A 16835-nucleotide genomic window follows, 5' to 3' on the forward strand; every position below is an offset into this window, starting at 1 on the left:
TATTCAACCAAAAAAAAGATGTCAAAGCAATAACTCCAAGGCCAATAATAAATAACACGTTATCTCCTCCGATTCCGTCCGATTGACGAATGGACGTTTATAAACAAACTGAAAAATGAAAAGCGCGAATCAACACTCACTAAACTTCTACTAACGCGAAATTAGCAAAAGGAGCCCAAAGGGTGGTGCTAAGAAGCTAAAAAAAACAACGTAGTACGTCACTACGTTCGTGTTTGTTGGTCGTCAATTCCTTGCAGTTTGTATGCAAGACAAGTTTGGGCCAACGCCCTTCCGACAAAAGTCCATGGTTTTGTTGGCCAACAATCCGATCGTGTGTACGAGGCTTTATATTTGACCTGAGGTCATTCAGGCTTTGCAGCAAGTGCAAAATGTACCTGTTGATCCTGCCAGAAATGCAGTGTCCTTGTCGCTTATTGTGAGCTGAACAGAAAGCAAGACAGTGTAATATTCCTTCTGTAATCTATTAATTTTGTCAGCTCCCATGTAATGGAGATGAACAGAAAGCGGACATGTTTGCAAGCAAGCCTAAGTGGCAACCTTGCTTGGCTCCTTCTGTAGATACAGTGGAGGGGGGAGCGTAGTTAATCGTAGACATGTGCAATTTGTTTAGTTCCGAATTTGTTTTTTAATGAATTTTGACAAATTAATTAATTCCGAAATTTCTGAATTTTTGAATTTCTGAATTTTTGAATTTCTGAAATTCCTGAAAAATTCAAAATTTCAGGAATTCGGAAATTCTAAATTTTGGAAATTTAAAAATCAGAAAATTTAAAAGAATGAAAATTCGAAAACTCAAAAATCTGAAATAACTATCTAATAATAACTATTAAATTATCGGTATTGGAATTTCCTTTCAAATTTAGCTGTTAGTGAACGTAACGAGTACTGATTTATCTGAAGTTACGAATTATCTGAAATAACGAATGTCATATCTAAAAGAATGGAACGTAACGATCAAATAATAAATAACAATAATAATAAATCCTTTTTATTATTATTATTTATTATTCATTTGTTCCATTCTATTTGTTTAGATGCGGCATTCGTTATTTCTGATAATTCGTAACTTCAGATCAATTTGTATTTGTTAAGTTCACAAACAGCCAAATTTGAAAGGAAATTCCAATACCTATAATTTAAGAGTTAGTTATTATCAGTTAGTTATTATTTTGAATTTAACTGATTTTTTTTCCTTTTTTAGGATTTTCAAATTTTTGAATTTTACGAATTTTAAAAATTTCGGAAATTCGAAAATTCGGATATTTGTAAATTCAGAAATTAGAAAATTCAAAATTTTCAAAAATTTGCAAATTCAAAAATTTTGAAAATTTCGGCAATTCCGAAAAAAGCAAAAAAAAAAACGTAAGAAACGAAAACTAACATTTTTTGTCAGTGCATATGTCTAGTTAATCGCAGGTTTACCTGATGAAAATAGGCGAAGCTCACAGTGTGCGGTGAAATCAGAGTAAGCTAGTTCAGTCCAGGAGAGGAGGCAGTACAACTGTACAAGACTGCTTTTGATCAGCTTTAAATTCACAGAGAAAATAAATATTGTACAGAAATTCTGATTGAAACTGGATTTTAAAGTAGAAGTCGTATGGCAGTGGGACATGCAGTATAGAGGATCACTCAGCATTATTATCATTTGCTTTGCCAGAACAAATTCTCCATCATTTGTATTATTCATATGAAGTATGAACGCCGTATTCTGTGTTTTCCAGTGACTTGCAGACCCAGTTCCGATGGGACGTGCCGGAACCTTTCCTTCTGATCCCAGGAAGCGGCGTCCTGGACCCCAGATGTCAGATCCGCACCAAGGTCTTATTCCAGCCGCAGATTGCGCTTGTACACAATGTGATCGCCACGTGTCACTTTGGCCTGAACGAGGAATATAAAAAAAACATACAGCTGACTGCAATTGGTAAGGAGGCCGATCGCCGGTAAACGAATGCCGCGTACACACAATCGGAATTCCAGCCGGAAAAAGACAGATGAGAGCTTTTCATCGGAAATGCGACCGCGTGTATGCTCCTTTGGAATTTAGCTGTCCGAATTTCCGCCAACCAAAATTTGATAGCATGTTTTCAATTTTCCAGACGGAAAAACTTTCTATGGGAAATTCTGTTCGTGTGTATGCAATTCCGACACGCCAAAAATCACGCATGCTCAGATTCAACTACGAGACGGAAGCTATTGGCTACTGGTGATTGAACTTCCTTCGAATTCCGATCGTGTGTACGCAGCATAATAGTTAGCCGAGTCATTTGCAGGAGAACTTAATAAAGTTAATATTATACATTTTAAGTCTAGCTATTATTGGAACCAACCTACGCATGTACTCTCAATGGCCAGGAAAATAGAAACCACATCCACATAATGGACCACCTATGGCAGAGAAACAGCTTCCAAACATCATGGCAATGACTTCACAAAAATTTGGTGTTATCCCGATGTTAAAGACCAAAATATTTTTTCCCGTATAGTGGGGCTGTGTACGCAATGCACGAGTCAACTGCTCATTTTGTCCCGGGGTAGAGCAGAAAGCTTACACACACACACCCGATCCTCTTGAAAATAGAGCCCCCCCCCCCACGGTCCAGCGGTGGACTGTTCCGGGTCTATTGAGTCTGCTCTGACATCAGCAACAGTCCCCAATTCAACACTGCTGGGGGGGGGGCCTGACCTGACCAGTCTTGTGCTGGGAGGATCAGGTAAGTTCATCTCTTTTCTCCTCTAACCTAGAAAAAAATGAGCAGTTAACCCATGAAGTGTGGGCAAAGCTCCATTGTATGGGGGGAAAAAAACGTTTTTGAGCTTTAACGCAAAAACTGTGGAGTATAAAAAAAAATAGCAAACTAACATTTTCAGCAGTTAGCAGCCAATTACATTTCAGCACATACATTTTGGCCTACATTCCCTTAATCCAGCACTTTCCATTCTTCCTCTTATTACAGAATAAGAAGGTCCCTCTTCCCCCTATGCACTTTCTCATCCCACAGCTCTAGAGCAAGCAAAGTCCATAAAGACATGGATGAGCGGGTTTGGGGGTGGAGGATCGTGACTGGCCTGCACAGAGTCCTGCCCTCAACCCGATAGAACACCTTTGGGAAGAATTAGATCGGAGACTGCGCGCCAGGCCTTCTCGTCCACGTCAGTGCTGGACCTCACAAATGCGCTTCTGGAAGAATGGTCAAACATTCCCATAGGCACACTCCTAAGCCTTGTGGACAGCCTTCCAAGAAGAGTTGAAGCTGTTATAGCTGCAAAGGGTGGAGCCAACTTAATATTGAACCCTACGGACTAAGACTGGGATGCCATTAAAGTTCATGTGCGTGTAAAGGCAGGCGTCCCGATTCTTTTGGTAAAATATCTAAACCAGTGGTTTCCAAACTGTGGCCTTGGGGCCAGGTGCAGCTCTTTGCTTGCCTTTGTCCAGCCCTTGAGGCATTTTTCCTGGCACTGACACCAACAATGAGACTTAACTCCTGCCACTGACACCAACAATGGGGCACTATTCCTCCCACTGACATCATCACCTATTTCTCCCCCTAATACCAAAGATCTGGCAATATTTACTACCGCTGGGCACACTCCAGCCCCCCTAAGATCTGAAGGACAGTAACCTGGCCCTTTCTTTGGACAGTTTGGAGACCCCTGGTCTAGACTACCGTCTATATTTAAAATTTGCAGATTGGTTTCCTCTGCTGTAGAGAAAATAGAATGTACAGGACAGCAAATATTGTATTATTTTTACATCAATTTTAGACTTGACTTTCATATTTTAAATTGAATGACTAATAATAGTTTCTTGGTGCAGCCAAGTACCCCCATCTCTTGGTATCTGTTCCTGGAGAGACAGGTGAGGATGCCTTAGAAGTGGGACCAGTTCTACAGTTCGGCTGCATTGGAGTCGGCATGACGTCTGAGAAAAGTATTGAAGTCTGCAACCTGTCAGTGGTATGTAATCATGTCTGTCTACTTCTGTCTGCCGAAATCTAAACTCCAGAGCAGGGGCGGACTGACAACTCATGGGGGCCCCTGGGAAATAGGAGATTATGGGGCCACCGGGCAATAGGAGATTATGGGGCCACCGGGCAATAGGAGATTATGGGGCCCCCAGGCAATAAGAGATTATGGGGCCCCCAGGCAATAGAATATGGGGCCACACAGTATACACACACACAGTATATATACACTCACACAGTATACACACAGACACATAGTACACACACAGAATACACATACACACACTGAAAAGGTAGTGTAGGGGCGGGGCAGCTATAATCTTGGGATTTTTAAAAAAACACATATTTTTACATACTATCCCTGGTTTTATTGAGGCTGGAAACCCTGATGGTGCCCCTTAGTGGCATGGGACCCTCGGGCAGTGCCCGAGTGCCCGAATGGTCAGTCCGCCCCTGCTCCAGAATAAACAAATATTGTGTATATCCATTCATCATGTATATTCTTACTTGGTGAGCTTTGTATATTTCTTCCAGATTTGTGCAATAATTCAGTGTGAGACTTCATGTAATAAAGACCGCTCACTGCTGCTCTCTCTCCCTGTGCAGGGTGACCGGTCTTGTCTCTGCCCCTCCTGTCGTTTTCTGCAGGCAGCCTGTAGTGGGTGGAGCCTGTTGGGCTCCTCCCACAGCTCTGCTGTCTGCACAGGCTATGTACAGCACAGTGATGTTGTCACAGATAATTTTAAGGTAATATTTGAGTTTGCAAAGGCATTTGCTACACACAAAGCGTATTTACAGTATCTCACAAAAGTGAGTACACCCCTCACATTTGTGTAAATATTTTATTATATTTTTTCATGTGACAACACTGAAGAAATGGCACTTTGCTACAATGTACAGTAGTGAGTGTACAGCTTGTATAACAGTGTAAATATGCTGTCCCCTCAAAATAACTCAACACACAGCCATTAATGTCTAAACTGCTGGCAACAAAAGTTAGTACACCCCTAAGTGAAAATGTCCAAATTGGGCCCAAAGTTTCAATATTTTCTGTGGCCACCGTTATTTTCCAGCACTGCCTTAACCCTCTTGTCGTGGAGTTGACCAGAGCTTCACAGGTTGCCACTGGAGTCCTCTTCCACTCCTCCATGATGACATCACAGAGCTGGTGGATGTTAGAGACTTTGCGCTCCTCCACCTTCCGTTTGAGGATTCCCCACAGATGCTTAATAGGGTTTAGGTCTGGAGACATGCTTGTCCAGTCCATCACCTTTACCCTCAGCTTCTTTAGCAAGGCAGTGGTCATCTTGGAGGTGTGTTTGGGGTGGTTATCATGTTGGAATACTGCCCTGTGTCCCAGTCTCTGAAGGGAGGGGATCATGCTCTGCTTCAGTATGTCACAGTACATGTTGGCATTCATGGTTCCCTCAATGATCTGTAGCTCCCCAGTGCCGGCAGCACTCATGCCGCCCCAGACCATGACACTCCACCACCATGCTTGACTGTAGGCAAGACACACTTGTCTTTGTACTCTTCACCTGGTTGCCACCACACACGCTTGACACATCTGAACCAAATAAGTTTATCTTGGTCTCATCAGACCACAGGACATGGTTCCAGTAATCCATGTCCTTAGTCTACTTGTCTTCAGCAAACTGTTTGTGGGTTTTCTTGTGCATCATCTTTAGAAGAGGCTTCCTTCTGGGACGACAGCCATGCAGACCAGTTTGATTCAGTGTGCCTTGTATGGTCTGAGCATTGACAGGCTGACCCCCCCCCCACCCCTTCAACCTCTGCCACAAGGCTGACAGCACTCACACATTTCCTAAAGACAACCTCTGGATATGACGCCGAGCATGTGCACTCTTCTTTGGTCGACCATGGCGAGGCCTGTTCTGAGTGCAACTTGTCCTGTTAAACCGCTGTATGATCTTGGCCACTGTGCTGCAGCTCAGTATCAGGGTCTTGGCAATCTTCTTATAGCCTAGGCTATCTTTATGTAGAGCAACAATTCTTTTTTTCAAATCCTCAGAGAGTTCTTTGCTATGAGGTGCCATGTTGAACTTCCAGTGACCAGTATGAAAGAGTGAGAGCGATAACCAAACCAAATGTAACACACCTGCTCCCCATTCACACCTGAGACCTTGTAACACTAATGAGTCACATGACACCGGGGACGAGAAATGGCTAATTGGGCCCAATTTGTGTATTTTCACTTAGGGGCGTACTCACTTTTGTTGCCAGCGGTTTAGACATTAATGGCTGTGTGTTGAGTTATTTTGAGGGGACAGCAAATTTACACTGTTATACAAGCTGTACACTCACTACTTTACATTGTAGCAAAGTGTCATTTCTTAAGTGTCACAGAACAAAAATATTACAGCGCACACATGCAAAACTAGCATTTACCTCCAGCAGGGCTTTTTAAAAACACCTAGACATTTTCAAAAAACATTATCAAAAAATATGGGGATTTGGTCACACCATATTGCTATACGATGCTTAAGCCCACTTACTGCGACAAAGTACCCCATAATTAGTGGGTCCTACACTATCCATAGACTAGGAGATCCTGCGTCTCTGAACCATGGGAGCTATATAAAACTATATAAAAGCCTTGCTGGAGGTAAATGTTAGTTTTGCATGTGTGCGCTGTAATATTTTTGTTCTGTTGTATGGTCTTATGGCAGTACCATCTTTATGCATTTTTTTAGGGTGTGCCCCCCAAATATCTTGTTTGTTTATTCAGTGTTGTCACATGATAGAAGATAGAATAAAAGATTTACAAAAATGTGAGGGGTGTACTTACTTTTGTGAGATACTGTATATCCTTTGTGGCTATTGAGCAATATATTTCGATTTTGGTGCCCAGAGCAAGTAAATCTGTTGCAAACCTTAACACATGTTGATGAAATAATGACACATTAAAGATACATAACGTGAAAAAGAAGATGCATGTCAGAATTAGAAGTTCCAGAGATATAGTCAGCTGAAGTTACATGCACATCATGACGTTTTGTGTGAACAACAAGTTTGGCCTTACTTCCTATTGGTCAATCAGTCTGACAGCTATTGCAAGGACCAATAGGGAGGCTTAGAAGGCTTATGGGGCTAAATCAAGCTCAGTTTTTACAGAAGTGTAATAAATGTTTTCCAGATATGTCTTCCTTAAAATAATTAAAGCCCTACTCCAGGTAATGTTTTTTTTTAATTAGGCTTGTCCCCTAGCAGGTATTAAGCACTTGCGGACCAGGCTTTTTCTGGTACTTTTTGTTTACAAATTGAAATCCGTAATTTTGCTAGAAAATTACTTATAACCCCCAAACGTTATACATTTTTTTTTTTTTTTTTTTTTTTTTTAGCAGAGACCTTAGGGAATAAAATGGCGATCATTGCAATTTTTTATGTCATGCAAATTTTTCTAAAAAAATTTAATGTAATGAATTAAATAAAAAAATAAAAAACACGCTATAGTTTTTTTGTATAATGTGAAAGATGATGTTACATCAAGTAAATACTTACCTAACATGTCACACATTAAAATTGCACACGCTCGTGGAATGTCAACAGACAAAAATCTTCATAGAAGACACTTTAAATCAGGGGTCTCCAAACTGTGGCCCTTTGCTTGCCTTTATCCAGCCCTTGGGGCACTTTACCTTCCACTGATACAAGACACTATTCCTCCCACTGACACCAACGAACCAACAATGGGGTAATATTCTGGCTACTGACATCACTATTTCTCCCACTGACAGCAACGATGGTGTGGCCCTTTGCTTAAAAAGTTTGGAGACCCCTGCTTTAAACGCCTTTACAGGTTACCTGTTTAGAGTTAGGGAGGAAGTCTAGTGCTAAAATTATTGCTCTACCTCACATGTGTGGTTTGAATACTGTTTACATATTCGTGCGTGACTTATGTATGCGTTCGCTTTTGCTCGCGAGCACGGAGGGATGGGTGCGCTTTTAATTGATTTTTATTATTTATTTTACTTTTCTTTTTTTTAGATGATTTTTATTCCTATTACAAGTAATGTAAACATCCCTTGTAATAGAAATAAGGATGACAGGTCCTCTTTTTGGAGAGATCTGGGGTCAAAAAGACCCCAAATCTCTTCTTTACCCTTAAAAAGAAAAGATAAAAAATAATGTTTTCTTCAAGCCTGGGTGTCCACCAAGGCCAAAGAGTTGATCAAAGGCTGGTAACTCTTTGATCACCTATAGGCAGTGCCAGGACAAGGTCATCTAGAGCCCAGGGCAAACATGCCAAACTGCGCCCCCCCCCCCCCGCCCCCAAGGTGTATGAGCATTATGTGTCATCAAAAATCCCCCCCCCCCCAAAAAAAAACTGAGTACTAATCATTTTCACCCCCTAAGCATAAATTCCCCCTCCTCCCAGTGCAAATCTGTTCCCCTGCTGAAATCCCCCACCCCCCCAAACCCCCCCCCCCCCCCCAATTCAAGTGCCCCCCCCAAAAAAATCACTCCTCCTAGCACAAATTATCTACCTCTAAAATTGCCCCTCCCAATAACCCCACTGCAAATCCCCCCTATTAGCACAAATCTTCTTCCCCCATTCCTCCTCCCCCTAAATTTTAGCATACCCCCAAATTTCCACTCCTAGAACAATACTCCCTGCTGCCCCCCAAATCCCCCTTTCCAACACAAATCCCCTCCCCCAATTTCCTAGTGGTGCCCCCCCACCTCACATGATATCACAGTGCCCAGGGCAGCCGTCCCTCCTGCCCACCCCTTGTCCCGGCCCTGCCTATAGGAGCAGCTGGCCGCACCGCCAGATTTTTGAAACAGTAGGCCTGATCATTAGCTGCTTGGACCGGTTTCATGAGGAAGCCGGTGTTCTATCGAATACTGCCCGCCGTCAAAAAGAGCCCCCCGCAGAATGGAGGGCCACTCCAGCTGATTTCAAAATCAGCTGGCGTGACGTCACCATAGCGCATGAGCACATTGTAGGAGGCTTTTTTCGACGGGAGATACCATTTCACAGCTACAATTAAAAGTTATGCAAAGAGTGGAGGGACACCGTAGCTCTCAGATTGAGCATTGCTATTGCAGGAGGGGTTGGGTGTGTGTTGAAGAGCGGGTTTTGTCTGTGTTGCAACCCACCCTTAGACACCGGCAAAACCCGCCGTTCAACACACCAAACCACCCTGCCTCTCAGATAAAAACGGACCTTAAGCACACTGTAAACCCGCGCCGCAACAGCAAGGCACACGGTGTCCCTCTGCTGTTTGCATAGCATTCAATTGTGCCCATCAAATGGTATCTCCAAAAAAGCCTCCTATGATGTGCGCATGCGCTATGGTCACGCCAGCTGATCAGCAAAGCAGCTATAGCGCCCTTCCGTTCTGAAGGAAAAAAACGGTACCGGGGTTATTATGGCTAATATCTTTAGCCAGTAAACCCATGTGCAGACTGCAAAGTATACATACGTATTGTGGTCAGCGAAGTTGTTAAAGGGTAATTCCACTTTCATGGGGAAAAAAATAGCAAATGAAAAAATGAAAAAATTATTATAGCATAAATATTATTACTACACAAGTTATATTGTAATTTAACATTAAAAATGACCTTCCCTTTACAATCTGTAGAGCTGTAATTTTCTGTAAAATGCAATATGGCTACCTGGAGGTGTTCTGTAGATAGATGGTATACAGAACACCCCCCCCCCCCCCCCCCCAGAAATGTCATTGCATTTCCTGCTTGTGTGATTGGCTCATTGATTTCCCAGAAGTCTGCAGATACAAGTCAGATTTTGGGCATCCCCTGCAACAAAAATGTCAATTTTGGTGAGATACTCCCAAAGGGAAATCACATCTAAAGGGATGCAAACCCTGCCACTTTCCTCATTAGAGCCCTGCAAGTGCAGCAGCTGATTGATAATTATTACCATTACCATTCACATTCATCTTGTGCATGGACACAAACAAAACAAACGGGTATTTCTTCAGAATGACAAAAGGTTGGAATCTGCAACACAATTTGTTAAGATCTCTGCAATGTACATAGATCACCCAGAGGGGAATGTTTTTTTTTGTTTGTTTTTTTAAACAAAGGTGGAGTTACTCTTTAACTGTGTGTCCCAGCAGACAGCGCGGCAGGGCCCGGAAGTGGGTGTAAATACCTGTGTTTGACAGGTATCTCCACCCCCCTCCCCCCTGAAAGGTGTCAATTGTGACACCGGAGGGGGGGAGGGATCCGATCAGCGGAGGTTCCACTTTAGGGTGGAATCCCGCTTTAAGTATAAAAAGCAGCTCTGGATACAATACAGAGCTATCCTCTGCAGCATTTTTTTTCACCACAAGATGATTTCAGTCCTTCAGATTAAAAGATGCCCAGCATCGCTCAACCCGGAAGGAGATACTGTTAGTACAGGGTGTCATTGCCCGCTCTCCTGAGAAGGAGTCAATATGGTGCTCCTTACAATGAGGCTATTTCGATGCTCTTCTATTTCACACAGGTGGATGCTCCTTTCCGTATCGAGAGGGAGAAGAGGCCAGCCCACATGGACTGTCATTTTTCATGCGACATTTCAAGCGGTGTAGTACCAGCCCAGGGCAAACTGAGAGTGCCCCTGCTGTTTAGTCCACATATAGTGGGCATGGAAAGTGTGGATTACTTCCATGTCATTCCAGCTGGGAATCTTACAAAGTCTGTTCTAAAGGTTTCTGGAACTTGTAAAGGTATGTATTTTCCTTAATCTTCTCAATTCTCACTTCTTAGGAACACATTCAATAACAGCAACAGATCCTATACTGGATTCCTAGCGGAGTGGGTCAGTACTTTGCACATGAGTGCTAGAGGGAATATCCACACCTAGTACTGAAGATCAAAAATGTTCATTGATAGACCAGCACAAATACACTATAAGGCTCTTTTCTGTTCCAGCATTACTGTGCCCCTGTGCAAAAAAAACAGCTCCATAAAGACATGGTTTGATAAGTTTGGTATGGAGGAACTTGAGTGGCCTTCACAGAGCCCTGACCTCTACCCTACTGACAATTTTGGGATCTGCTGCAATGAGCAAGGCGTTTTCATCCAACATCTTCATAAAAACATGGTTTGGTGTTTGGAACTTAAGTGTCCTGCACAGAGCCCAGACCTCAACCCTACTGGTCACCTTTAGGATTAATTGCAACAAGTTGGTCTTCTGAATTAACATCACCACCATAAAGACATGGGTAGAGGAGTTTGGCATGGAGGAACTTAAGTGTCCTACACAGAGCCCTGACCTCAACCCTACCGCACGCTTTTGGGATGGATTTGAACATCAATTCTGAGCCAGGTCTTCTCATCCAGCAATCAATACCTGACCTCACAAATGCCCACAGACACCCTCCAAAATCTGGTGGAACGCCCTCCACAAAGAGTGGAGACGGTTATGGCCATAAAGTTGGACTAACTCCATACTAATGCTTGCAGTTTATAGAAGGGAATGTCCAACAAGCTTTAAATACTGTAGGTGTGAAGGTCACAGGGCACACTCATGCTGGAACAAGGTTGGAAGTGAACAATTGCCTAATGTTGTATGACATTAAAGTGGAAGTTTAAGTCCTGCTAGATCACCTCAGCCCGACCCCTTTTGCAGTATAGCTATGAAAAACATTAAAAAATAACGGTCTATACTGTTTAAAAAGCCGTAATACTCTGTTTCGCCCTGCTCTGCACATGCTCAGTTGCTCTCCATTTTTAGGCACTGCTGAGTTTGTAAATACCAATCCACGAACAGTCTTAAAGCAGAATTAAACCCTCATCCTTTACAGCCAAGGAAGCTACTACTGTTTGATTAGCAGCTGCAATGGTGCAGCACATGTGATCAGTGATAACACCAGCCTTTTGATGGTTTGACAGTTTGGTTGAGGACACACGCAAATGTGACAGTTAACCATCCTGGCATTCCAGTAATGTAACTGTTTTTTGAAACCTTTAAATCAACGGGTTTAGTTTGGCTTTATGATTTACAGCTGGGGCTCTGGGCTTCAGCAAAATGGCCGCCTCCAGCAAAAAGAAACGGGAACATAATTATTAATGGGGAATGAATTTTCCTTGCTGAAGAACATTTTTTATCAAGTTGTTATGGGAACTGGGTAAAGTTCCACTTTAACAATACTCTTTCCTGGAAACACCTGAACTCAGTATCTTGGAGGGGTGTTCACATAATTTTCACATGCCTGACTAAGGGGTCCTGTTTCACTACGAAACGTTGCACTACCTATTTTGTGATGCTTCAATAAAAAATAGTTTGAACACTACATAATTTTGGCCACATAATGTAACTGAACAAACTCTGCAGAATTTAGCAGCTTTACATTATAACTCTCCATTTATTAGACATGTGCAATTAGTTTAGTTCCGAATACATTTTTTAACAAATTTGTTAATTCTGAAAATTTCCAAATTTTTCAATTTTTGAATTTCCGAATTTTGAATTTCCGAATTTCGAAAAAATTCGTAAATTCAACATTTCGGAAATCAAAATGCAGAAATTCGAAATTTAGAAGTTCGATAATTTGAACATTCTGAAATTTGGAAATTCTGAAATTTTTTCGAAAAATTTAAAATTCTGAAATTTCGAAAATGAGAAAATTCTGAAATTTCGAAAATTGAAAGTTTGAAAATTTTTAAATCCAAATTTCTAATTTTCAAATTTCCGAATTTACAATAAAAGCAAAAAAATTATGAAATTAAAACGAAAACGAATACATTTTTTGTCAGTGCACATGTCTACCATTTACCGTACAGTAAAAAAATATTATATTTCTGTTTTGATTACTTTAATCCCATAATTTACGGTGCAAAAGTGTTACATTACAGACAATGCTTGTTAAAAAAAAGATATCTTAGTTTTAGTTAGCAAAAACAATTAGATACAATTAAAAAAAAATAATAGTTTGATGGTAATAAGAGATTCCCTCATTACACATATACCTGGAAAAAAACTAAAAAAAACAACGAAACAAAGAATAGAGAGAAAAAATGATAAATTAAATTTTATTTAGACCAGTCAAAGAAAAACACAAAATCTTAAAACTTAATTAAACTTATCTGTATTATTTATTAGTGAGCACACTGTATTTAATTATTTTTCTCTACCCTGTAATCATTTCATTATTTTAAACCGCATCCCTCCGCAGCTCCTTTATACCACCAGTTGAGGAGATAATACTGTAACTCCGCTCTGTTGTTTAACGCACTGATGACGACTGATATACGTTTGTCAAGTTTAATCTTTCAATAACCCCCATTATCCTATTACAGGACCCAATGTGTTTCTGCAGACGTCGGTTTTAAATTTCGGTCTGGTGAACTTGGGGGAAAAGATCCTGCGTACCCTGGAAATCACAAATTCCTCAGATGTTCCGGCACCCTTCCAGTTTGATATTGATACCAGCGAAAGCGTTTTTTCCTTTGACCGGTCATATGGAACGCTGAGCCCCGGAGAGTCTCAGAGTTTGAAGATCACCTTCTCTCCAGTTCACCCAATTCCTCATAATCGGAGAGTCGCTTGCCTCCTCCACCACCAGGTCAGACACCTGTAATGGGCAGGCTTGGCTAGACAAATTATAGGGAAACTATAATTATCGACTAATTGTTTTTATATTAATATGTTTTTAAAAAATTGTGTTTTACAATATATGTGTTTTTTTTCTTTTACTGGCTTAAAGCGGAGGTCCACCCTAAAGGGGACCTTCCGCTCATTGGAATCCTCCCCCCCTCCGGCGCCACAATTGGCACCTTTCAGGGGGGAGGGGGGTACAGGTACCTGTACAGTACAGGTATCTGCACCCACTTCCGGCGTAGATTCTGCAGAAAGGAACGCCCCTTTCCGCAGAATCTACGCCCCAAGATGGCGGCGGCAGCACCCGAGAGACGATCGAGAGATCGGCTTCGGGTGCCGACATCGCGGGCACGCTGGGTGGGTAAGTGTCCTTATTTTAAAAGTCAGCAGCTGCAGTATTTGTAGCTACTGGCTTTTTAAAAAAAAAAAAACGGCAGAACTCCCGGCAGACTCCCGCTTTAATGCTATCTTTGTTTTACAAATACATTAGCATTAATAAATAACAAAGTATTCCCAGAGTATTATGGAATAGCTTAAAGTGGAAGACAACTTCCATCTCAGGCTTTTACCTATAGGTAAGCCTATAATAAGGCTTGCCTATAGGTAGTGTAAATACCTCCTAATGGAGGTAGCTGCTGACTTTTAATATAAGAACACTTACCTGTCCCAGGGATCCAGCGATGTCCTCACCCAAGCCAGTTCTTCAATTCTGGGTGCAGGCGCAGCATCTGTAGTAAGGGGAACTGGAAGAGAAGTCTTGCGAGTCCCACTGCACCTTGTGAATTGTCCTGTAATCTTCTGGGACCTGTGATGTATCCCAGAAGACTGAGGGGAAAGGAGGGATTGGCCAAACTTCCGGCTCCGTTCACTGTGGTGATCTGAGCTGGAAGTGGGAGCGGGTACCTGTCAAAATCAGATACTCGCTCCCCCCAAAAAAGTGCCAAATGTGGTAGTGGAGGGGGAGAGGGTGCAAACAAGCAGAGCTTCCCCTTTTGGTTGGAGCTTCACTTTAACTTCTTGCGGTTCTTTTACAACAAAGCTCAGAGTGTTGGGGGGGGGGGGGAGCAGCAGCTGCAGTGCTAACAATGGACATGCTGATTGGGAGAGAAAACAGTGACAGAGAGGTGAGCTTATCAGTCTTCTGCTTCTCCTATGATGGGTAAAACAGCTACAGTGGATGCATTTCATCTGTGTAATTAGCTGTATCTCTGGGGTTCTGCTGTAAAGTAAACCTATTCTAAGGGAAATGTAAAAGGCCACCATTGTCAACCTCTAGAAAATGTTAATTTCCTGGCTGTTAATGTGACTCTGGCCTTAGTATTATCTTAGGCAATGACCCAGATTGGAGTTTGGTTGCATTGACAATTATGTGGTTGTATTTACAATGGTAAACTTTGCACTCTAGATAACTACATAACATGTTCTTGTGTTCCAGGATCCCCTGTTTGTGGACTTGATTGGCACTTGTCACTCGGATACAGATAAGCCAGTCATTGTGCTTCCTAAGCATCTACCCCTTTACAGAACAAACATGGCACGTTGGCTGACAATCTACCCACCGGATATCCTGGACGCCATGATAGAGGAAAAGAAGCTAAACATGGATAGTGACGGGGCTCTGGTTCTTCAGGAACAGGTCTGAACATCCAGTGAATAGAATCCCCAAATTTGGGGTTTTTAGGCAGAAAAAAAGTCATAAAACTATTTGGTAATGTAAGAACAATTATATTTATTCAAAATAGAGCAAAAAAGCCTCCTTAACATGATAATAAAGACATGAGCCCCAGTGGAAAAACTTACATAAAAGTTTTATAAAATACATAGTAAAATACAAGTAAAAAAATATGATACATAGGTGGCGCTGACGCGTTTCAACCCACACTGGGATCTTCCTCAGAGGGACTTGCTGCTGGAAAGACATGTAACAATTGTTTTCTACACATAATGTTCGGCATATCATCATCACATAAATAGGTATAGTTACCCCATTAGTGTATCTGAACAAGAGAAAAATTTATTTCCACATGTAGTGCTTCTCGCTTAGGAAAAGGAGATAAAAGAAAACAAAAAAAGATCCTTTGGTTCACCAGCCAGGGCAAAAAAAAAAAAGGTCTGAACATCCAGGGTCACAGATTCCTTTATAACTTCCCTTCCTTTCTGTTCTTTATTTTTATTTTTTTCTGGAGTGTGTGTGATTTTTTTTAAGTAACACTGAAGGCCATTTTTTTTTTCGTTTCGGATAGTGTGGAGAAAGATTAGAACATCTACCAGGTTTTCATTGCTGATATCTATTGCTATATTAAAGTGGTTGTAAACCTCAGTCATGAAATCTGAACAACGCACATATATTTCTAATGTTTACTTGTCTCTCTCCAAAGATCTGAGTGTCGTTTCTCTCTGGTGCTTCGTCCTCTGTTATCAGCATGTGTCACTTCTGACAAATTGTCTCAACACATGAGATAAAATGGTAATAAATAAATGATAATGGGGAGGAGAGCTCAACACACAGCTTGTCTATTCACAACACAGGCTTTGCACCGTTCCTTTGTTCCTGTACCATGCTTGGTGGATATGTCTCTTTCCTCCAATCAGCTCTCACACACTGTACACTGTACTCTAACTGCAGCTCTCCGCCCCTTCCTCTGTGCTACTGACAGAAGAATTTTATCTAAATTCAGCACTTTGAAGCGATGTAGAAGGGAGAATACTGCAGATAAACAGGTAAAACTTATGTGGGAGGATTTGTTTTGATATCTGTGTATCATCTAAGGCCAGTCACTTGAAAATCCATATGGACGCTTCTTGTCGACCCATGGTGTGCTGGTAAATATCCTCATTGTATTTTATACTACAGACACAGAAAACAACACTTAACCACTTAAGCCCCAGACCATTTTGCACCTAAAGGACCAAGCCCCTTTTTGCGATTCGGCACTGCGTTGCTTTAACTGACAATTGCGCGGTCATGCAACGTGGCACCTGAACAAAATTGACGTCCTTTTTTTCCCACAAATAGAGCTTTCTTTTGGTGGTATTTGATCACCTCTGCAGTTTTTATTTTTTGCGCTATAAACAAAAATAAAGCGTCAATTTTGAAAAAAATTCAATATTTTTTACTTTTTGCTATAATAAATATCCCCCCAAAATATATAAAAACATTTTTTTTCCTCAGTTTAGGCCGATACGTATTCTTCTACATATTTTTGGTAAAAAAAAATCGCAATAAGCGTTTATTGATTGGTTTGCCCAAAAGTTATAGCGTCTACAAAATA

At 41.5% G+C, this 16835-nt stretch overlaps 1 protein-coding gene across 1 annotated transcript in view; it reads left to right on the top strand.

The window, feature by feature from the left end:
• CFAP65 (cilia and flagella associated protein 65) overlaps nucleotides 1-16835 on the top strand; it is a 122761-nt gene that overhangs the window by 27140 nt on the left and 78786 nt on the right. The window contains exons 6-10 of the mRNA XM_077447862.1: nucleotides 1743-1942; nucleotides 3839-3978; nucleotides 10465-10687; nucleotides 13263-13528; nucleotides 14999-15199. Coding sequence (XP_077303988.1) covers nucleotides 1743-1942; nucleotides 3839-3978; nucleotides 10465-10687; nucleotides 13263-13528; nucleotides 14999-15199 — 1030 coding nt within the window. The remainder of the gene's footprint in view (nucleotides 1-1742; nucleotides 1943-3838; nucleotides 3979-10464; nucleotides 10688-13262; nucleotides 13529-14998; nucleotides 15200-16835) is intronic.

The sequence above is a fragment of the Lithobates pipiens genome, unplaced genomic scaffold, assembly GCF_037356315.1.
Source record: "Lithobates pipiens isolate NorthernLeopardFrog02 unplaced genomic scaffold, aLitPip1_a1.2 Scaffold_22, whole genome shotgun sequence".
In the NCBI taxonomy this organism is placed as follows: Eukaryota; Metazoa; Chordata; class Amphibia; order Anura; family Ranidae; genus Lithobates; species Lithobates pipiens.